The 22,672-nt window shown below is 45.9% G+C and overlaps 2 protein-coding genes across 3 annotated transcripts in view; both read left to right on the forward strand.

The window, feature by feature from the left end:
* Window positions 1–1,276, forward strand: part of rrp15 (ribosomal RNA processing 15 homolog) — a 3,650-nt gene extending 2,374 nt beyond the window's left edge. For both annotated transcript variants that reach the window (XM_069717273.1, XM_069717274.1), the window contains exons 4-5: window positions 1–33; window positions 599–1,276. The exon at window positions 1–33 is cut by the window's left edge and continues 157 nt beyond it. In XM_069717273.1, coding sequence (XP_069573374.1) covers window positions 1–33; window positions 599–730 — 165 coding nt within the window. In that variant the 3' untranslated portion in view covers window positions 731–1,276. The remainder of the gene's footprint in view (window positions 34–598) is intronic.
* An 840-nt stretch (window positions 1,277–2,116) lies between these two features.
* The window catches only part of tgfb2 (transforming growth factor, beta 2), a 40,866-nt gene continuing 20,310 nt past the window's right edge, over window positions 2,117–22,672 (forward strand). The window contains exon 1 of the mRNA XM_069717255.1: window positions 2,117–3,340. Coding sequence (XP_069573356.1) covers window positions 2,995–3,340 — 346 coding nt within the window. The 5' untranslated portion in view covers window positions 2,117–2,994. The remainder of the gene's footprint in view (window positions 3,341–22,672) is intronic.

Consider the following 22,672-nt stretch of genomic DNA (forward strand, 5'->3'; position numbering starts at 1 on the left):
GGACGGGTCCCCCAGCACACGGACCACGACGCTGTGAGTGCAGTTCGGGTTCTTGTTTGGATCCCGAGTCTCAACATGTTTCATTAGTGAGTAGCGGACGGAAGAGAAACAGAAGAACACTGAACGTATTAAAGACGACGACACTTAATGTGAAACGCACAACGTGCTCCAAGCTGTCGGACACTTTAAATCCTGTTTACACCAAATGAACTTTATCAAAAGTTTGTTTTTAGTCCCCCAAAATAAACTATTATGAATAATAATGCTAATCCCTTAAAAAGGAAAAATAAGATGACAAACAGTTGCAGTCTCCTGACTTTGGTGGAGGAGGAGGAGACGTGTCCCCGCTGTTGTCCCTCTGGACATCTACCTGGTGATACACACCTCCCCTCTGAAACCTGTGGACACACACACACACACTTCTAAATGTTTAATAGTGAAACAAACACCCATCATTAAAGATCACAGGTCAAATCAGTTCACTGAAGGACCACAAGGGGGCACTGCTGCGTCTTGACTGACACAAAGCTACCCATTTCTCACTCTGTGTGTGTGTGTGTGTGTGTGTGTGTGTGTGTGTGTGTGTGTGTGTGTCCAGGCTGCTCCAGCGGAGGACCAGAAGCCTGCTTGGAGCGTCCTCAGAGACGACTTCATGATGGGAGCCACCATGAAGGACTGGGACAAAGACAGTGATGGAGAGGAGACGGGTGGGGGGGGTGGAGGTCAGTGATCCAGACTGGAGGGTCCCGCCTTCAGGGACAGTCTGGTAGCGGGACAGTGCCCACACTAGGGACTGTAGAAGGTGTGTTTGTGGAAAGAGGACACGTGGGACTGGTCCTGATGTCCCTTCAGCTGCTTGTGGTACCGGACCGTGTCCAGGCTCCATCATGGAGTCTGATGGATGAAGGTTATTAATAAACTCAGCACAGATAACTTGCGTATGGACCTGTTGGTGGCGCCAATGCTCCGCCCAGCTGAACCCACCGAAAGGATCGTCTGTCCATCTGTGAATGTCTTCGTGGGAACTTCTTCAAACGTGTCAGAAAGTTCACTTCAACTCTAGAGATAAACTGAAGACATTTCAGAGGTCAAAGGTTACCATGCCATCCTGTCTGTCCTTTTCTATTAATGTCGCGTCTGCGACAGCCTGACGGAGACTCCAGACCCGGCTTTGTGCGGAGCCTCTGATGCGGAGGTATTCTCTGTCCCGCACAGCTGCGTGTCTCTCTGACGGAGCCCGACAGTTTCCACTGGACCGTTCTCCATATTTCAGAAGCGTCTGTGAAGCATTGTCTCTTGTCACGGCAACAACTCTGCGTTCTATCAGAATCAGATTTATTGGAGAAAGTCCTTCAGCCTAACAGATGTGGAGGGAGACTGACAGCTGACTGGTTGGAGGAGGAGGAAGAGGTGGTGGTGATTTTAGGCAGTCTCCAGTCTTCTGTCCAGGACTGATGTGACGCTTTGAACCCATTAATAGTCCTTTTGTTTGTATGTGTGTCATTCCCCGTGTTCTCCACCAGAGGTCCCCAGTCTGTTCCTTCCCCTTCCTGTCATGCCCACCTCACCTGCTGCCACTCACCAATCACTGCAGCATGTGTTCATTCTACAGGTCTCCACTCACCCTCTGTCCTCCTGTTGTCTGTCCCAGTGTCTTGTACGGGGACAGATCCACAAGGGTCCTGAAGTTTCTGTTATCAGAGTTCTTTGGTACCTGTATTGGTGTGTTTTGTTCGTGTATGTTTGGACTGTTGCTGTTTACAATCTGCTCTCCTTGTTTCAGTCTCTGTTGGTTTAATAAATCCTTTTACTGTTTCAACCGTGTTCATCTTTTGTTGTAACAGTATAAACTCTGAACCACAGTTCAGAGACAAACAGGACTTAAATTTAAAAAGTTAACCAGAGAAACTGATTCACCAGAGGAGACTGGAGGGTTGGACATGCTGCTGTGAGGGAGCCTGTCCACCGGAAGTCTCACTAAGAGTAGTTCATTAACAAGTTGAGACAATAAGAGACATTCTCTGAACCTGACCGGCTTTAGGACCCTGCGTCACGACGCGTTCGGGGGCCAGAGCTCCGTTAGCCTCTGCCGCGCTGTCCCGGTGGGCTCAGAGAGTTCTGCTGTTTATCGTAAACCGTCTGGTACCGAAGGAACGGAAGGTTTCTGGAGGTTCTCCTGCTCCGACGATGAGCAGAACCTCAGAGTGAAGCGGGGAGCACGTGCTGACCTCCCTCCGTCATCCAGCTCCTCCCGGCGGCTGTCCTCTTCGGTCCTCTGCTGTCCGCCTGCAGCTCTGAGCCGTTACCGACTCGATGGGCTGAGGGAGAACGCGTGAAGTGCCGTGGCACGGTCGCACCGAGGAGTGTCGGTTCGTGAGCTGCCTGCTTCAGAGGAAACTTGTTCTCCGTGAACGGATCTGAGATTCCGCTGTGGGGCAGCTGAACTTGGACCGTCAGCACCGTATGCTCCCGTCTGAGTGTAGTTGTTGTGTACACTCTGATGAGTGTCTGCAGAGTTAAAGGACATGCTCTGCGTGTCACTGTGACGCCTGACGGAGACTCCAGACCCGGCTTTGTGCGGAGCCTCTGATGCGGAGGTATTCTCTGTCCCGCACAGCTGCGTGTCTCTCTGACGGAGCCCGACAGTTTCCACTGGACCGTTCTCATCCATATTTCAGAAGCGTCTGCGGGACCACGTCCGGGTCCGCAGCCCGGTCCACCTTTACGCGCTGTGCGTCCACGTGAGCCGGAACAGATCCAGTCCGCGCTGGTGCCGGATCTCTCTCTCTGGACGGAACTAGTTGAATGGATGTTCAGGTCCACTTCACGAGAACTGAAGAGTCGGAACCACGCGACCTTAAAGGGAGAGTTCGGGCAGCTGGGCTCGTGCGCGTCAATGCTGTTTGAAGGAAATGCGTCTGCGCGGCGGAGGTCCTGAACGTGTTTCCTGCTCTCTATTTCTTCTGATTTGAGGTGTGAAGGTTCGGAGGAGAGATGAACGTGTTCCTGCTCGCTCTGCTCCTCACTCTGGACCTGGCCGCGGTGGCTCTCAGTCTGTCCACGTGCAGCACGCTGGACATGGAGCAGTTCAGGAAGAAGCGGATCGAGGCCGTCCGGGGCCAAATCCTGAGCAAGCTGAAACTCACCGACCCCCCGGAGGACTTCCCCGAGCCCGAGGAGGTGTCCCGGGACATCGTGGCCATTTACAATAGCACGCGGGACTTGCTGCAGGAGAAGGCGAACGAGCGTGCGGCGACGTGCGAGCGGCAGCGCAGCGAGGAGGAGTATTACGCCAAGGAGGTGCACAAGGTGGACATGACGCCCTTCTACCCGGCGGAGAGTAAGTGTGTGTGTGTGTGTGTGTGTGTGTGTGTGGAGAGCTGATGGTACTTCAGTGTGAATACACACAGTCCCACATAGCGTTGGTGTGTGGTCACGTGTGTTTGTGATTGTTTTGGAAACTCCTTCCCATCATGCTCTGCTGGAGGAGCTGCAGCTCAGATATCAGCAGCTTCTCCTGCGGTCTGTACACTCATTCCCTCACTGACGTCACGGGGGGATGCGGGGGAGGGGGGGGTAGTAAAAGACCACAATGATGATGTTGAGTTTGTGGATTATAATGTTGACAATATTCTAACTTTGAGGAACTGACAATTGAAGCAGGTTCAGTGCACTTAATGCTGAGAGGAGCTGAGCTATCACTCTCTCTCTCTCTCTCTCTCTCTCTCTCTCTATATATATATATATATATATATATATATATATATTTATATTTATATAAACGTATCACCTGCGCACTATTTACATTTCTTTCTCTCTATGGCCACTCCAGGGCTCCGTACGGTACACCTTCATGTCCCCAAGCTCCGTACGGGACTCCTTCATGTCCTCTTATAATAACCATCCTTGTGTCCTCTCCTCCTCCTCCTCCTGATGTGCGTCTCATGTCCTCTCAGAGTTCACGTTTTGTCTGGTCGAGTGTTCGTCTCTCTGCAGACAGTTGTGGGTCGTGTAGATGTGTTTGAGATGTTCTCTTAGTGTCTGTCTTCAGAATTGTCCTCTACTTTGATAGAAACGTGGTGTAACTCCTGGTTTGATCAGCGGACAGGAAGCCGTCTCTGCTCCACCTCACTCCAAACCTCTAATGACGATATAATGTGGCGCACCATCACATGTCCTCAGTGGATCAAACTCCTCTCAGAGACCTTCATCTCATGAACACGGCATCATCATCATCCTCATCCTCATCCTCCTCCTCCTCCTCCTCCTCCTCCTCCTCCTCCCCTGCAGTGAAGAGCTGTCTGTCTGCTGCCTTTTATACATTCCTCAGACTGAAGTGAAGCTGACACCTCCTTGTGTGTGTGTGTGTGTGTGTGTGTGTGTGTGTGTGTGTGTGTGTGTGTGTGTGTGTGTGTGTGTGTGTGTGTGTGTGTTTCTTTTTGTTATTTGTATCATAATCTTTCTATTAATCCTTCCAGCAGCGCTGTGCTGCATCCAGTTTCTGACCTCTGACCTCTCATGCGGAGAAGATGAGAAGTAGGGCACGGCTGATGAAACTAAATACAGAGGGTTCTCAACTTACGAACATTCGAGTTACCAACATTCGTAGATACGAACAACCGCTGACGGATGTCCATAAATGTTCGTAAAATGCCGTATTGCGTTCGCAAGTTCGTATTTTGTACAGCGCGCCACATCCGACTGATTCCCCTTTCTGCCGCAACCCACGCCGAGCAGCACCGGCTCATCTCCAACACTTCGTTCGTTGCTCCAACACTCACTTCGTTGTTGTGTTCATCTTAGTTCGTACCATCTTGGATACTTTACCGTTTCTCATATATTTATCACCCGTTTCTCACGTGTTTATCATGCCTAAGAAAGCAAATGCTAGTGGTAGTGGTAGTGGCAAAAAGCGTAAGGCAAGTGATGATAGTGGTAGTGGTAAGAAACGCCAGGCAATAACCATGGAAACGAAGGTTGCCATTAACAAAAAGTTGGACAGCGGTGAGAAGATGGCTAATGTGGCACGTGCCTTTGGTATGAATCGGTCAACGATCGGAACGAATAGTAACGAATAGTAATGGCATTTAAATGACCTCAAATGGCAATTATAGGTTGAAATTTAATATATAACGACTTACGAACAATTCAGCTTACGAACAGCTGTTCGGAACGCATTGTGTTCGTAGGTTGAGAATCTGCTGTAATCTCATTAAATGAAACTGGTGCTGTACCCATTTAAAGCAGCCTGTTTGGTGTTATTATGGCCTGGTTTGTGGTGCTGCTGTCTACAGCTCCCTGTGGACGGAGGTGAAGATATACAACGTGGCCAGAAATGTTAATTTGATTTAAATCTATTATTTATTAGAGCAGATGAAGGTTTCTTCTGTGCTACCCTCATACTCTGCTGCTGTGTCCAGTAGCTGTCGTCATGGTTACACACACTCTCAGTGCTCAACTCCATCTTTGTCCCGGCAGTAGTGTGAAAGTGAAACTGGGTGCTGCTCCTCAGTGTTTTATTAGCAGGACAAACATTTTTAACATGATATTAAAGGTGTCGCTATGATCTTACCTATTAAACTGATATTATTATTATTATTATTATTATTATTATTATTAGCCTCCATTGACAATGAAAACCCCCTAAAAGAGAGTAGATGTTATCTCAGGCCAGAGGATGAGCAGATAATGGCAGCTTCTTCTCTCTGTGAGGTGTGGCGCCCACATTGCTCGGTTGCCAGTTTGCTGTCGTTTCAATGTGGTATTTTATTGAAAATGTATTAATATCAAACATGTCGTGAGTCTGGGGTTCCTTAGAAACACCCCCGCCGAGTCTGAAGCAGACTGGACCAACTATTCTGGAGCTGCAGGACAAACATGCAGAGGACACATGAGTCATACAGAGAGACAACAGAGACGGTTTTACTTCAGTAATGTGAACACATGAACTGAAGCAGAGATAAACTCTCCTGACTTTTGGTTCCGCCTCGTGTATTTTATTAAATGATATCGTTTGGCCCCCCTCCTGTGTGAATACCTGCAGTATGAACAGATCAGGCTGCTGCCAAGTGTGGAGTCATTTTATAGGGTGAAAATAATGCTGAGTCAGCACGCAGGGAGGAAGGAGGAGTCTCATTCAGGTGAACTGTGACACGGACACGGGCCAGGGTCCTCGCATCTGGAGACAGATGTGGACAGGAGACACGCACACACGGACAGATGCTGGCAGGAGGGGGCTACCACACTGAACACTCACACACACAAGCACATACAGACACAGTATCTCCTTGTTTGCCTGGTTCCAGTTATGTGGGTCACAGCGGACCTGGAAACCTTCTAGAAAGGCTGGGAGGGTGGGGGGAGGGGATTTGGAGGGAGGTGAGGGGATGTGGGGGGAGGTGGACGGGGTTAGAGAATCAGTGCGGGGTCTCACAGTCACACCCAGCAGTTAGTTGTGAGGCTTTGTGTGTCTCTCCTGCCGCCCACTCACTCATGGAAAGTTCCAGCAGGTGAAACGTGGTACTGCTGGAGCAGAAACTCCCGAGAACCCTTAGACCCTCTAGACCCTCCAGACCGTCTAGACCCCCAGACCCTCCAGACCGCCAGACTCCCTAGACTCTCAAGACCCCCTAGACCAGGGGTGGCCAACCAGTCAGAGACTAAGAGCCACATTTTTTACTGTGTTACAGCAAAGAGCCACATCATACACATGGGCACACATGAACATCACCCCATCCCTTCCTCACACACACACACACACACACACACACACACACACACACACACACACACACACACACACACACACACACACACACACACACACACACACACACACACACACACACACACACACACACACACACACACACACACACACACACACACCTCTGCTCAGCCAAATTTATTGTGTGACATTATCATGTCACACCAACATGATAATGACAGAAATGGACTCCTACAGTACTCAGACCACAGGCCAGTCATTTTCAACAATGAACATTGTGTGCACTGTCTCACACACACAAACTCTCAGTTCAACCAAGTCCACAAACAAAAATATAATAATTTACAATAGCGTTTTTCACTTACTATGCATGTTGCTTAGTGCGACTTCTGTCATTCCTTGCCTTGAACAATCCTCTTCAAATCTGGCTTGTATTCTGTTGTTGCCACTCGAAGCAATTCTTTCACACGGGTGTCAGTCAGAACACATCGATGCTTTGATTTCACGTGTTTCAGGGTAGAAAACACAGACTCAGACGTATGTTGACCCAAACATTGACAGTATCTTAAGCGCAGCCCGTTTGACATTGGGGTAGTTTTCCATTGGCACACTTTTCCAGAACTCAATGGTCCCTTCCCTTAAAGCAGGTTTCAGTTGGTCCTCCTCACAAAGATCGATCATCTCCAACTCAGCCTCATCTGTGACTAGCGGGGCTTTCAAACAGTCCGTCTCCGCATTAAATGGGTCGACGAGGAACGTAATCTGTGGCCTTTTCAGTTGTAGATCACGGAACCGGATGACAAAGCTTTCGTGCAGGTTTTCAACCAGTGTTGCATATCTGGCTCTTTGCTTATTCAGGGCGGCGCTGGTGACTTGCCCGCTGGCTTTTAGCAGAGTGGGAAAATGCGTTAAATCTCCCTTTTGAATATGCGCCTTGAACAGCTTCAGTTTGTTGACAAACGCAAACACACTTTGCAGCAGGTCAGGCAGCATTTTTAACTTACCCTGCAGGGTCAGGTTCAGTCTGTCCAAGTGACACAGCATGTCGACCAAAAAGGCCAGATCCATAATCCACTCGACGTCCGAGAGCTCGGGATAGTCCTTGTCCTTCTCTTCCATGAACAGTTTCACGGCATCCAAAAGCTCAAAGAAGCGAGCGAGCACCTTGCCTTTGGACAGCCACCTCACAGTGCAGTGCAGCGGCAGGTCACCTGGAGGTCCTTGGTCCAGCTCAGCGATGAGATTCTTCAATTGCCTGTGGTTAAGCGCATGTGTGCGGATGTAGTTGACGATTTCCATCACAGGCTTCATGACGTTGTCTAAATTCAATGATTTAGACACGAGTTGCTCCCTGTGGATGATGCAGTGGAAATTCCAAAACTCGGGAAATGTTTGGTCAGCTTTGCACAGCCCCACAAGTCCGTTCACAGATCCCATCATGGCTGGCGCTCCATCCGTGGCTATTGCAGTTAGCTTCGGTGTGGGCAGATTTGCTTTCGCAAATGCAGCCATCATTGTTTCTTTCACATCTATGCCACGGGTTCTGTCTTTTAATGGCACAACATCAAGGAGTTCTTCTTTGATCACACAATCTTTTGACACAGACCGTGCAAATATTGCCAGCTGAGGCTCGTCTTGTACGTCACAACTCTCATCCAATGCGACACTAAAATACTCACATGCTTGAAGGTCAGAGTGCAACTGTGATTCAACAGCCGTGTTAATGTCCGATATTCAGTGTCCAACAGTGTGGCGGGACAGTTGGACGTCTGATACCATTCATTTTAGTTTGTTGTTTTCAGGAGACAAGATTTCAACAACGTCACTGAGGCATTTTTTAACGAACTCCCCTTCATTAAATGGCTTTTTAGCCCGTGCAATGCTCCAAGCCAGTTGATACGATGCAAGCGTGACAGTCTCTGAGTGCTTCGTAATTTTTTGGAAAAACTGTACCTGCTTTTCTGCCTGACTTTTCAAAGTGTCCAACTTGTGCTTGCGAAGTTCAGTCCCTTTTGGAAATCCCTGGTCGATGTTAGCACGCAGTGAGCTGAAGTGGCGCTGAAGATTTGAAGCTTTGAAATGCGCTAATGACGTCTGACATATCAGGCAGAATGGCTCGCCATTACGTTCAACAAAAAAATATAAACTTTCCCACTCTGTTAAAAACGTCCTGTGTTCATCTTCATCTTTTCGTTTAGCTGTGCATTTTTTCCTGCCATTTTGAGAGCGAACTGGACACTAATTGTTTCCTCCGATGGGTTTGCCCCTCCTGCTTTGCGGAATTTCACCTCATGCGCGTTTGACGAAAATACCATATTGAACTCAAGCGAAGCGAACAAAAAAAAAACCACAAACACAAATGTTGATATGAACGTAAAAGAGCCGCATGAAACCAGGCAAAGAGCCGCATGCGGCTCGGGAGCCGCGGGTTGGCCACCCCTGCCCTAGACCGTAGTGAGTGACGTACCAGGATGATAATAGTTGTTTATATGCAGTGTATGAATGATAAATATGGGCTGGTTGTCCTCTCTGTCAGAATATGTTCAGATACTTCAACTATGTGGTCATATTATACATATAGTGGACATATTCAATTCAATTTTATTTATATAGCGCCAAATCACAAAACAGGTTATTTCATTCATTCAGTTAACACATTAAAACCCTTACAGTAGAACTTATTACTTAGAACAATATTATACAGAGAAACCCAACAATTCAACAATTCCCACATAAGCTAGGAGGGAAAAAATTCCTCTTTAAGGGAGAAAAACCTCCAACAGAGGGAAGAAAAACTCCCTTTGAACAGGAAGAAACCTCCGACAGAACCAGGCTCAGAGGTGGGCGGAGCATCTGCTTCGACCTGTTGGGGTGAGAGGAGAGCAGAGAGAGAAAAGGACAGCATAGAGATACAAGACCTGAACTGTTGGTGGAGACGGCAATCACAGAGCAGAGACATGCAGCTCCATGACGGGACATCTACAAAACAAAGAACAGAAATTATGCAAGTGAGGGAACTGAATGGAGAGACAACAGACAATAAGCAGAAACTATGGGAGAGAAGAAGCTTGAAGTTAATGAGGTGTGATGGTGAGATGAGTTATAAAGAGTTAAAGAGTGAGAGGAAAAAAGCTCAGTGCATAACGAGGTTCCCCAACAGCCTCGGTCTATAACAGCAGAACTGCAGGATGGTTCAGGACCACCTGAACAGCTCTGAGTATAAGCTTTATTAAAAAAAAAAGTTTTGAGTCTAACCTTTAAGCTACAGAGGGTTTCTCTCCCTCAAAGACAAACTGGTAGCCTGAAAACTAAAGGCTCTACCTCCCATTCTACTTTTGGAAACTCTGGGAACCACAAGCAGACTGAGAAAGAAGATCTCTGTCAGGATGATGTGATTCTATAAGATCTCTGAGATACGATGGAGCCTGGTCATGAAGAGCTTTGTAAGTCAGCAAGATAATTTTAAATTCTATTCTTGATTTCACAGGAAGCCAGTGAAGAGAAACTAAAACTGGAGAAATATGATCTTTCTTGCTAAATCCCGTCAGTACTCTTGCTGCAGCATTTTGGATCAACTGCAGGGTTTTTAATAAGTAATTTGGACATCCTAACAACAAGGAATTACAATAATCCAGCCTGGAAGTAACAAATGCATGAATGAGTTTTTCTGCATCACGCTGAGGAAGGATTTTCCTGATTTTATGAATATGATTTTATTTGCTGGAAGCCAAGACGATGTCATCTAGAGTAACTAAGTGATTAGAGAAAGAGTTTCTGAGGTGTTTAGGACCAAGTACAATTAAAACTGCAAGCAGTGATGTACGGACCCTCACACTACCGCGCGCCGCCTCCCCGAAGCCGTCTCCCCGATGTGCAGCGCGCGAGGGACCGCGTATCCCCCCTTAAAGAGTTGCTATTTTTGTCTTGTTTCCTGTCTCCAGCAGGGGGCGCTGGCGATCCGTTTGGCCACACCCACTTGCAAAACACATCAGATGTATTGTCTCACCAAGCCGGATATATGTGACACGTTTCGTGAGGTTTCAAGCATCCTTTGACCTTAAACATCAACTTCCTATGTCACAGCGAGCGAGCCGTTTGGCCACGCCCACTCGCAAAACACATATCACATGTATCGTCTCACCACGCCGGATGTATGTGACACATTTCGTGAGGTTTCAAGAATCCTTTGACCTAATTTCGTGAGTTTAGGTAAATGTGGCCGCCGGGGCATCTCTTTAGGGGGCGCTCTTGAGCCATTTGGCCACGCCCACTCGCGACTCCACTAGAATCCTAAATTTTTCCCCGGGAGACATATGTGTATCCACTTTCATGAGTTTTTGAATATGATAAAGCCTCCAAAAAGGCAAATCATTTTACGTAAGGATAAGAAGAACGTCCAAGAAGAAGAACATCTTTACGAAATATAATCGGGCTTTCGCACCGATGCTTGGTGCTCGGGCCCTAATGATTGACAGCTGACAGAACAGAAAACGGTGACCCATGTGTGTCCTATGTCCAGACTGAACACTGGTGGGGAGGTACCATCATACACTGTGATCAGGATAATAATGTGATATATAAGAGATGTGATACACAGAAACCATAAGTCTACACTGAGGAAGAGGAGGATGAAGACGAGTCCCCTCCCCCACACTCAGCGATGGTAGCTGGTAGAAACCACTTCCTGTCCTGTTCTTTGTCAAAGTGGAGCCAGAGTGTCGGCTCAGAGCAGTGAGAGTGTATTCTGGTGCTGCAGAGCCTCATTAGTTTACTTCAATTACTTAGCTTCATTAGGAAGCTCTGTGTATTTCAGAAGTGTACACAGAAGAAGTGTATTTAAGATGAAACCAGAGTCTGTTGGTGTGTCAGACATCCTGCCGTCCGTCCTCCTTCCACTGAGACTCATCAGTCCCCATCTTTTCCCTTCCTATGGACCTGTTCCCGTCCCGTTTAGTGTCCCAGTACTTCTGCCACAGTGTCATGTGACACAATGTGTTCACAGAATATTTTGAACTATCTTTATGAACTTAGTTTCCCCTCATCTAGTTAACCAGCCTGACCCAGCCATCTGAGTTCCTATTGGTCCATTGTACACAAGGCGTCCTCATGGTCACATCCACTGACCATTACTGTACCAACATCCAGTGATACCGCGCTGTCTTTCTCCGGCAGGACAGATGATCCCAGATGAGTCAGCAGGTATAAAGTAATATCTCCTGTGTACAGTCTCACTGATGGAGAGTTGAATTGGACCGGGCCCAGGATGGATGCAGACAGGAGTCCTCTGACGTCCGTCCCATCAGTAGTTCAACCCTCCCATCGAAGGTGGTGATGAACAGCTCATCTATCAATATGGAACAGTGGTCAACGTTTTATCAATGAATACAGCAGCACCATGTTCCAGTTATCTGAACCGGACCGGTTCATTCAATACCAGATTAGTAGCTGAGGAGAGTTCTGATCAGCTCTGAAACCGGGCCGATGTTAACGATGGTGTTCTGGCAGGACGGAGATCAGCTGTTCACTGATGATATTACATAAACAGAGTTTAATTATTATCATCGCTGCTGTCTCCATCTCTGTGTATCAGGATGGTTTCAACACACTGGAACAGTGAAACAGGAACATGTGTTATGTGTTCTGTGATATTAGGTGTGGCTACAAGAAGCCCCGCCCCCAAGCTGACAGCAGAGTGTTTGTTAGCTGGAAGACAGTCGAGCGGTTTCTGAACTTTTCTTCCTGGTCTGGTGTAAAAACTAAAAAGTGTTTGCAATATTGAATTACAATAATTAAAATCACCATTACATAAAAATCACACATGTAATCAACAAGTGCAGTACAGAGGACAGAGTCTGACTGACCTGTAGGAGCATCTCTACCACACTGTAAATAATGTTCATCAACAGAATCTGATGTGACAGAATCAGATCAGATGAAGACAGCCGGTGTTTCACTGTTGGACTGTTTTACACTGTTTACATTAAGATGTGAAGGAGATGTACTGATGTCAGGGTGAAAGTAGTTGTAGTAGTATGCTGGCTACTGTAACAGATACACAGTACGTGTACAGAACCAACACTGTCTCCTTCAGTACTGGATCCTGACAGGTCCAACACTCTGAGGTCAGCAGGGTTTTATTTCTTGAATAAAACTTTTAACCTTTCTAAACCGTTTAATCGCTCATGAAGAAAGATGAGGAAACAGGAAGTGATGTGAGTATGAAGGAGCCTCAGCTGAGTTCTGTATGTCTGCACGCTGCATATTTTATGGATTGGATCATGTGAGAAGTGAACAGAGTCCGCCGCCTTGCAGAACCTGCAGAACCTGCAGCTCTCTCCCGGTCCAGACGTTTTGATGTTACAGCTCTGTTTCACACCTGGCGTATGGGTGTGGTGAAGGACCCTTTCTGGGTTGTGGTGCCGTACCAAGAGCTCAGTTGCGATGACTGGACTTTGGTCCCAGTTCTTCATCAGGATCCTCCTCTCTGAGGTGAAGTCCTCTGTTCCTGTGATGATGATGATGATGATGATGATGATGATGATGATGATGATGATGATGGGAGAAGGCAGCTGCATGTAGATCAGAAAGTTCCCGGACCTCAGGATGTTGTCCTGAGTGAGGGACCTGACTGCAGGCCTGTTGTTGAGAACCGCTCTCTGTTCACTTACGCAAGACTCGAGTCTGCTGCCATCTGAGCAGCACTGAGGCCAGCGTTACATAACAGGAGAGGAAGGACCGAGGCAGAGTTAGACGAATAACACGTTCTCCTGCAGCAGCGGAGTGTTTACAGCAGCAGTGTGTGTAAGATGATCGTGTTCACGGAAGGGCTGCAGGAGGTTCGATGCACCGATCAAATGATGGACCCAGTTTGTTCGCTCGGAGTCACGTTATGCAACCGGCTGGTGAGGCTGTATGTCATCAGTAGTGAAGCGGACTGTGTCTGCCGCTGCCACTGTGACTGTGACACAGTGTGTGTGTCTGTCTGTCTGCCTGCCTGCCTGCCTGCCTGCCTGCCTGCCAGCCAGCCAGCCGCCTTGTTGCTATCCAGCAACAATGAAGTGAGCCTTCCAGCAGCGTAGACAGCTGACATCATGTGGGAGGAGGCGGAGTTTACCGTCAGCACTCAAAATAACAAAATAACTACAACCCAGTTTCCAAAAAAGTTGAGACACTGAGTAAAATGTTAATAAAAACAGAAAGTGACGATTTGTAAATCACATAAACTCTTTTTTTTATTGCAGACAGACTAAAGACAACATATCAAATGTTGAAACTGAGAAATGTTATTGTTTTATTTGCTCATTTTGAATTTTGATGGCAGCAACACGTCTCTTAAAAAGTTGGGACAGGGTCATGTTTACTGTGTTGCATCACTTCTTTTAACAACACTCTGTAAATGCTTGGGAACTGAGGAGACCAGTTTCTGGAGTTTTGAAAGTGAAATGTTGTCCCATTCTTGACTGATACAGGATTTTAGCTGCTCAATAGTTCAGGGTCTCTTTTGTTGTATTTTTCATGTCGTGATGCTCCAGATGTTTTCAATGATTGACAGGTCTGGACTGCAGGAGGCCAGTTTATCAGCGGACTCTTCTACTAGAGAACCATGCTGTTGGAATATGTGCAGAATGTGGTTGGACGTTGTTCTGCTGAAATAAACAAGACCTTCCCAGAAAGAGACGTTGTCTGGATGGCAGCATATGTTGCTCCAAAACCTGAATATATCATTCAGCATTAATGCTTCCTTCCAGATGTTCAAGCTACCCATGCCATGTGCACTAATGCATCCCTGTACCATCACAGATGCTGCCTTTTGAACTGAGCACTGATAACAAGCTAGATCAGGGGTGGCCAACCATTCAGAGACTAAGAGCCACATTTTTTACTGTGTTACCGCAAAGAGCCACATCATACACATGGGCACACATGAACATCACCCCATCCCTTCCTCACACACACACACACACACACACACACACACACACACACACACACACACACACACACACACACACACACACACACACACACACACACACACACACACACACACACACAGACCTCTGCTCAGCCAGATTTATTGTAAATGTCACACACCAACATGATAATGACAGACATTGACTCCTACAGTACTAAGACCACAGGCCAGTCATTTTCAACAATGAACATTGTGCGCACTGTCTCACACACACAAACTCTCAGTTCAACCAAGTCCACAAACAAAAATATAATAATTTACAATAGCGTTTTTCTTTTACTATGCATGTTGCTTAGTGGGACTTCTGTCATTCCTTGCCTTGAACAATCCTCTTCAAATCTGGCTTGTATTCCGTTGTTGCCACTCGAAGCAATTCTTTCACACGGGTGTCAGTCAGAACAGATCGATGCTTTGATTTCACGTGTTTCAGGGTAGAAAACACAGACTCGTTCACAGATCCGATCATGGCTGGCGCTCCATCCGTGGCTATTGCAGTTAGTTTCGGTGTGGGCAGATTTGCTTTTGCAAATGCAGCCATCATTGTTTCTTTCACATCTATGCCACGGGTTCTGTCTTTTAATGGCACAATATCAAGGCATTTTTTAACGAACTCCCCTTCATTGTATGGCTTTTTAGCCCGTGCAATGTTCCAAGCCAGTTGATACAATGCAAGCGTTACGGTCTCTGAGTGCTTCGTAAATTTTTGGAAAAACTGTATCTGCTTTTCTGCCTGACTTTTCAAAGTGTCCAACTTGTGCTTGCGAAGTTCAGTCCCTTTTGGAAATCCCTGGTCGATGTTAGCATGGAGTGAGCTGAAGTGGCGCTGAAGATTTGAAGCTTTGAAATGCGCTAATGACGCCTGACATATCAGGCAGAATGGCTCGCCGTTACGTTCAACAAAAAAATATAAACTCTCCCATTCTGTTAAAAACGTCCTGTGTTCATCTTCATCTTTTCGTTTTGCTGTGCATTTTTTCCTGCCATTTTGAGAGCGAACTGGACACAAATTGTTTACTCAAATGATCTTGCCCCTACTGGAAAACTTTGCGGTATTTTCATCTCACGCACATGCGCATTTGACGAAAATACTGTATTGAACTCAAGCGAAGCGAACACGCACATTAAAAAAAACACAAACACTACCTCCAAGAGACTTACAACTGAATGTACTATTCTGTATATCCCAATTTTTTTGGAGGGGTAATCCTGTCCTACCTCTCTGTCTAAAGTATTTGCAAAATCAATAAAAAGATTTTAAAAGAAAAAAAAAAAAAACACAAACTTCGATATGAACGTAAGAGCCGCATGAAACCAGGCAAAGAGCCGCATGCGGCTTAGGAGCCGCCGGTTGGCCAGGCCTGAGCTAGATGGTCCCTCTCCTCTTTAACCTGGAGGATGCAGCATCCATGATTTCCAAAAGAATCTCAGATTGTAATCCATCAGACCACAGGACAGTTTTCCACTTCACCTCAGTCCATCTTTAGTGATGTCGGGTCAAGAGAAGGCGGCAGTGTTTCTGGATCATGTTTCTATCTGGTTTCTTCTTTGCATTTGTGGACACAGTGATGAACTGTGTTCACAGATGATGGTTTTCACAAGTGTTCCTGAGCCCATGCAGTGATTTCCACTCCAGAATTGTCTGTTTTTAATGCAGTGCTGCCTGAGGGCCCGAAGATCACCACCATCCAATATTGGTTTCCAGCCTTGTCCCTTGTGTTCAGAGATTTCTCCAGATTCTCTGAATCTTTTAATGATATTATGAACCGTAGACGATGAAATCCACTAATTCTTTGTAGTTTTACGTTGAGGAACATTATTCTTGGATTGTTGCACTATTTTCCCACAAAGTCTTTCACAGAATGGTGAACCTCTCCCCATCTTCACTGATGAGACTCTGCCTCTCTGAAATCATCTTTTTATATCCAATAATGTTTCTGATCTGTTACTGTAATCTAATTAGTTATGAGATGTTTGACCAGGTGTTTCTTTTAGCATTTTTTCCAGTCTTTTGTTGAACAAACTTTTTAGAGATGTGTTGCTGCCATCAAATTCAAAATGAGCACATATTTTTCATAAAACTATGCAATTTCTCAGTTTCAACGTTTTATATGTTGTGTTTGGTCTATTTGCAATTAAATACGGGTTTATGGGATTTGCAAATCATTTCATTGTTTTTATTTACATTTTACACAGCGTTCCAACTTTTTCAGAAACAGGGTTGTAGCTAACTAACTAATTTTGAAAGCTGACATCATGTGGGAAGAGGCGGAGTTTAACGTCAGCCTGAAGGAACCCTGAACTTTCACAGCATTTTGTTCTGGCACATTAAAAAGGACCTATATCAAAAAGGCACTACACTAACAAACTAACCAACCAATGGAATAACTAACTAACTAACTAAATGACCCTGATCTGCGTCGGTGTCACAGAGGTGTAAAAGTAGCATGTTTCCTGCAGCTGTGAAGGAACGTTAAAACTAGCCGACACGTGATCAGAGGATTCAGACCCACATGAACCAGCACCATGTTTTAACAGCACAGTCAGAGGATGGTTAAAAGATTCTGGTGTTTCTGTTGATCATCGGACTCCAGTCTGATATTCATAAAACATCCAGAGGTCTTTTCTTCTGCAGCCATCAGTCACACAGCTCCTCCTCTCTCTGCTCAGGTTGTCTAACTTTAAATCATGTATTCCTCGACATCTGAAGGGTCAGAACAGTGTTGGTGACTTTATTAAACTGTTTAAATAATTCTAATCTTTTTTCATGTTTTCATGAAGTTGAATCAAACTGAGACGAACTAAAAGACAAATATCGTAGACTTTTATGATGGAGTATATATGATGTGATTTTCATAGATTGGATTTCAGGTTCTGAACTCTGAAGCCTTTAATAATAAATGTTCCCAGTGTCTTTAATCCAGATCGGCTGTTTCTATGAAGATGATCAGAGTTCATCACCTGTTTAAAGATTAATCTGTTTATGTTTTGTGGAAACGTTATCATATCAAACATGATGGTCTCATACAGAGGACGTCAATCTGTGGACAGACTCAGACTTTCCCCTCCCTGCCTGTCCTCTATAGAACCACATGTGACTATTATAATTCAAACCTCATAGAGAGGCACTGATCTGTTGTGTGTGTGTTTATGTTGTTGCTGGGTCCTGGTCCTGTTGTGTGTGTGTGTGTGTGTGTGTGTGTGTGTGTGTGTGTGTGTGTGTGTGTGTGTGTGTGTGTGTGTGTGTGTGTGTGTGTGTGTGTGTGTGTGTGTGTGTGTGTGTGTCCTCTGGTGTATGGTCTTTCGGAGCTGGTATTTTTAGTTCTCATGGATTATGTGTGGAGTTGTGTTCAGTCTCCAGTTGGCAGGTGTATCAGGGTGGAGACGTCTGCAGACAGGCAGCAGCTCACATTTCCTACTGCAGATCTCTCTCTGATCCGCTCTGACTCCGTCTCAGACGTTAACGTTTCTCCTGGACACCTCCTGTCCCCCCACCCTCCCGTCCTCTCCCTGTTTTCTTCATTTCCTCCTGCTGCTGTGTGTCTGTATCCGTCGGCTCCTATCCTCTGTGCTCTTCATCATTCCTTTCCTCCTCTTCCTTCTCTTTGTTGCCACCTCTCTCAGTTTGTCCTCTTTCCTTCTCCGTAAATCACCTCCTTAAGCTCCACTACCATCTGATTGGCTGTCACTGCAGAGAAATCCTCATTCTTCAGCAGTGAAACCATTTAGTTCATGTCACATCACTTCCTGGTTTTATTTTCCTCTGGGAGAGTTTGTTAAATACCAGAATAAAAGATCAACAGTATTCATGCATGAGTTCTTCTTTTCAGAATAAGATGCTGCTTCACTGAGTGTCCATACGTCTATTTAGAGAGACAGAAGTAAAAACAAAGACGTGTGCGTGTGTGTGTGCGCGCGTGTGTGTGCGCGCGTGTGTGTGTGTGTGTGTGTGTGTGTGTGTGTGTGTGTGTGTGTGTGTGTGTGTGTGTGTGTGTGTGTGCGTGCGTGCAGAGCATAGCAGATGATGGATGTCCAGTGGGGGTAGGGGGGTCGCATGGATGCTCCCAGCTGTCTCCACTCTCCGGTCTAGCTGGTTCTGCTCACAGGTTCTGAGTTGTGTTACCGTCAGCTGTTCCACTGATTCATACCAGTTTGTTGTATCATCGACTACCTGGACAGCGTGGTTAGTGAGGGTGGTGAAGGGTTAACCGAACCGGAACCCTGACCCAGTGGAAACACAGGTGGTGATTGATCTCTGTTCTCTGGAAGAGTCTCCGGTTCTACTGAGAGGAACATTGGAGGGAGTTTGGACCTTTAACTCATGAGACGGATCTCCAGGACGGCTTTCTGTCACCTGGGAAATATTCTTAAAATCCTTCTCGTGTAGAACCATCTCCCCCTTCTGGTTCTCCTGTGGAACCATCTCCCAGTTCTGGTTCTCCTGTGGAACCATCTACCAGTTCTGGTTCTCCTGTAGAACTAGCTCCCGGTTTTGGTTCTCTTGTAGAACATGCTCCCGGTTCTGGTTCTCCTGTAGGACATGCTCCCAGTTCTGGTTCTCCTGTAGAACCAGCTCCCGGTTCTGGAATGTTAGTCTGATGAAGAGAGAATGTTGGTCTGATGAAGAGGGAACGTTGGTCTGATGAAGAAGGAACGTTGGTCTGATGAAGAGAGAATGTTGGTTTGATGAAGAGGAAACATTGGTCTGATGAAGAAGGAACGTTGGTCTGATGAAGAGGGAATGTTGGTCTGATGAAGAGGGAACGTTGGTCTGATGAAAAAGGAACGTTGGTCTGATGAAGAGGGAACGTTGGTCTGATGAAAAAGGAACGTTGGTCTGATGAAGAGGGAACGTTGGTCTGATGAAAAAGGAACGTTGGTCTGATGAAGAGGAAACGTTGGTCTGTTGAAGAGGGAACGTTGGTCTGATGAAGAGGGAACGTTGGTCTGATGAAAAAGGAACGTTGGTCTGATGAAAAAGGAACGTTGGTCTGATGAAGAGGGAACGTTGGTCTGATGAAGAGGGAACGTTGGTCTGATGAAAAAGGAACGTTGGTCTGATGAAGAGGAAACGTTGGTCTGTTGAAGAGGGAACGTTGGTCTGATGAAGAGGGAACGTTGGTCTGTTGAAGAGGGAACGTTGGTCTGATGAAGAGGGAACGTTGGTCTGTTGAAGAGGGAACGTTGGTCTGATGAAGAGGGAACGTTGGTCTGATGAAGAGGGAACGTTGTGACAACATGATGACCGTCTGTGTGTATCAGCATTAGAACCAACAGACCAGAACATCAACTTCTTTTCATCACCTCCAACCCTCCTCATGGCCAGTTCCCTCCTCACATCCCGTCCCTGCAGTTTAACTCTATACTTGTATCAACCTTCACGTTGTCGTGTATTTCACATGATAAATCATTTACATCACGACTATCTCCCTCTGTATCTGTTTACATTTCCGTTCAGAGTGATTGTTCTCAGTAAATGTGCAGACAGTCTTCTCCCGTTCTCCTCCCCTGAGCATGTCACACAGAAGTGAGAAATACTCAAAAGTAGGTCAAATACTTTTCCCCCCGAGTCAGTCACAGCGTTTTCAGCCTGCAGGCCAACGTTTCGTCCATATTTCCATTCTCCAACGGTGAAAGTGATCCTGTGGTAGTAAACAGTCGCATCCGCTCATAAATCGGACTTTGGGGGAATTTACAAACAGGCATAAAAAAAAAATAAAAAAAGAACACAACATCTCCTCACAATATACAAAGCTTACTGTATTTCATTATCATCAAGATGTAGCAGTGGAGGTCTCCATGGTAACTGGCATGTTTTAAGATGATATTGATGATGATGTCAGCACCAGAGCCCACGACCAGCGCCGAGGAGACACATATGGACCTCTTCATGCCAGTACATCTGCTAAAGCAGTCACAGCTGAATTCCTCACAGTTCGGGATCACAGCGTAATTATTTCACAGCAAATGTTTTCATTTATGTCTTCCCGCTCTGAGTCGGCTATAATGGAGCTGAATAATATAGTTTCCACCTGCTCAGGTCATGAAAGAGAGCTAAGTTTGGAAAATCTAATTGGAAATAGTAAAATCCTTCCACGGCCTGAACGGGTAAAAAGAGCTGCAGTGGAGTATTGACTCTGCCTCCGTCCTCATGATCTCCTTCCAACTCAAACAGTTTCGGCTCACATTGGTTCTTCCTGTCCTCACATGTTTGCCCACTGCAGGTGTCCTGCTCGTCCCGGCCAACGGTATAATGACCCTTTCATGTTGCAGACTCCAACTCTCTTGACAGTGTGTAAAGTAGCCTTGTAAAAGAGAGGCCAGCTGAATCATTACATCCCCCCCTCAGAAACGGTGGACTCCGCTCGCAGTGGAAACACACAGTTTGATCAGCTGCAACCTGAAAGGAACACATCCACATTCAGGAAGTGTGTCTGTGGTCAGCTGAGGTCAGCCGGGGAGCTTCAGCTAGGATGACATCACACACATTTAAATGCCTCTCTGGGCTTTAGGAAATTCTGATCATATAAAATAATTAACCTTGTTTTTTATTCTGGTGCTCGGGATCTGGGCTGCAGGGGTTTATTTTATTGTTGCAGTACCGTTAATATCCACCGGGGTGATGCTGGGATACTAATGTGTGTGAATTTAACACACATTTCCCTCCAGTCCTGCACAGTAGTTAATATATGAAACAAGAGGTGAGCCTTAACATCAGGAGAATACGTCCTCTTCTCACTCAGAAGGCGGTGCAGGTTCTGGTCCAGGTTCTGGTCATCTCACGTCTGGACTACTGTAACTCCCTCCTGGCAGGTCTACCTGTTAGTACCATCCCACCTCTGCAGCTCATCCAGAATGCCGCAGCTCGACTGGTCTTTAACCTCCCGAAATTCACTCACACTACTCTGCTACTCCACTCCTTTCACTGGTTACCAGTAGCTGCCTGCATCCGTTTCAAAACATTGGTACTTGCATACCGTGCTACAAACAGATCAGGTCTAGTCTACATCCAGGACATGGTCCAACCCTACATCCCAGCCCACTCCCTCCGCTCTGCATCTACCAATCGGCTTGTTGCTCCCTCACTGCGAGCTAAACACTCTACAAAATCACGACTGTTTGCTGTCCTGGCTCCTAAATGGTGGAATGAGCTCCCCAACGACATCAGGACAGCAGAAACTCTGTACATCTTCCACCGCAAACTAAAAACACACCTCTTCCGACTTTACCTTGAATAGGTAGCACTTTAGTAGCGCTTAAAATGACACTTACTTATAGCACTTTGTAGTTTGGCTATCTTGAAGAAAATTGTACTTTCTTAATTTGTTGTTGTTCTGAATTTGTACCCTCATGGTTGAAATGCACTTATTGTAAGTCGCTTTGGATAAAAGCGTCAGCTAAATGAAATGTAATTTAATAACAACAATAACCTCCTTATTAAGCATTTCCTTTGATTTAAAAAGGACAAACTTTGATTTAGATCTTTTGTATTTTTACACAGTTTATTAGATTCGTAACGTAGTTTTCTGAAGACGAGGTGGATGGGCCCCCCTCCTCTGGTTCTGGTTCTTCCTGTGAGAGAGGAGGTTTCTGTTTCTGGATGGGGTTTTGTTCTTTCTCACTAAAACACTGTAAGGACTGATTCACCACATTAAATACCCTGAGATGATCTATGTGATCATTTGGCACCACAACAGTAAAACTGAATTACATTGAATCAGTTTAATGTACATAATTACCCCCCAATAACTCTCATCACTTCTGTTGACCTCCTTTATTTTTTTAACCTGTTTCTAAAATTCAAGAATCATTTTATCTACCGAACATCTCCGGCAGTAAGAGGTTTTCAGTGATGTCAAAAACCGTGCTGCTTGGTTATTATTGCATTCAAATGTCCCTTTTTTAATCCCATCAATACAAAATTGAATCCATACAGGAAGAATAAGACTTTATCTAGCCTGTTACAAATAATA

The sequence above is a fragment of the Brachyistius frenatus genome, unplaced genomic scaffold (assembly GCF_029030835.1).
Source record: "Brachyistius frenatus isolate BFR_SWC_R1_liver_20210118 unplaced genomic scaffold, ASM2903083v1 Contig_171, whole genome shotgun sequence".
Taxonomy (NCBI): domain Eukaryota; kingdom Metazoa; phylum Chordata; class Actinopteri; family Embiotocidae; genus Brachyistius; species Brachyistius frenatus.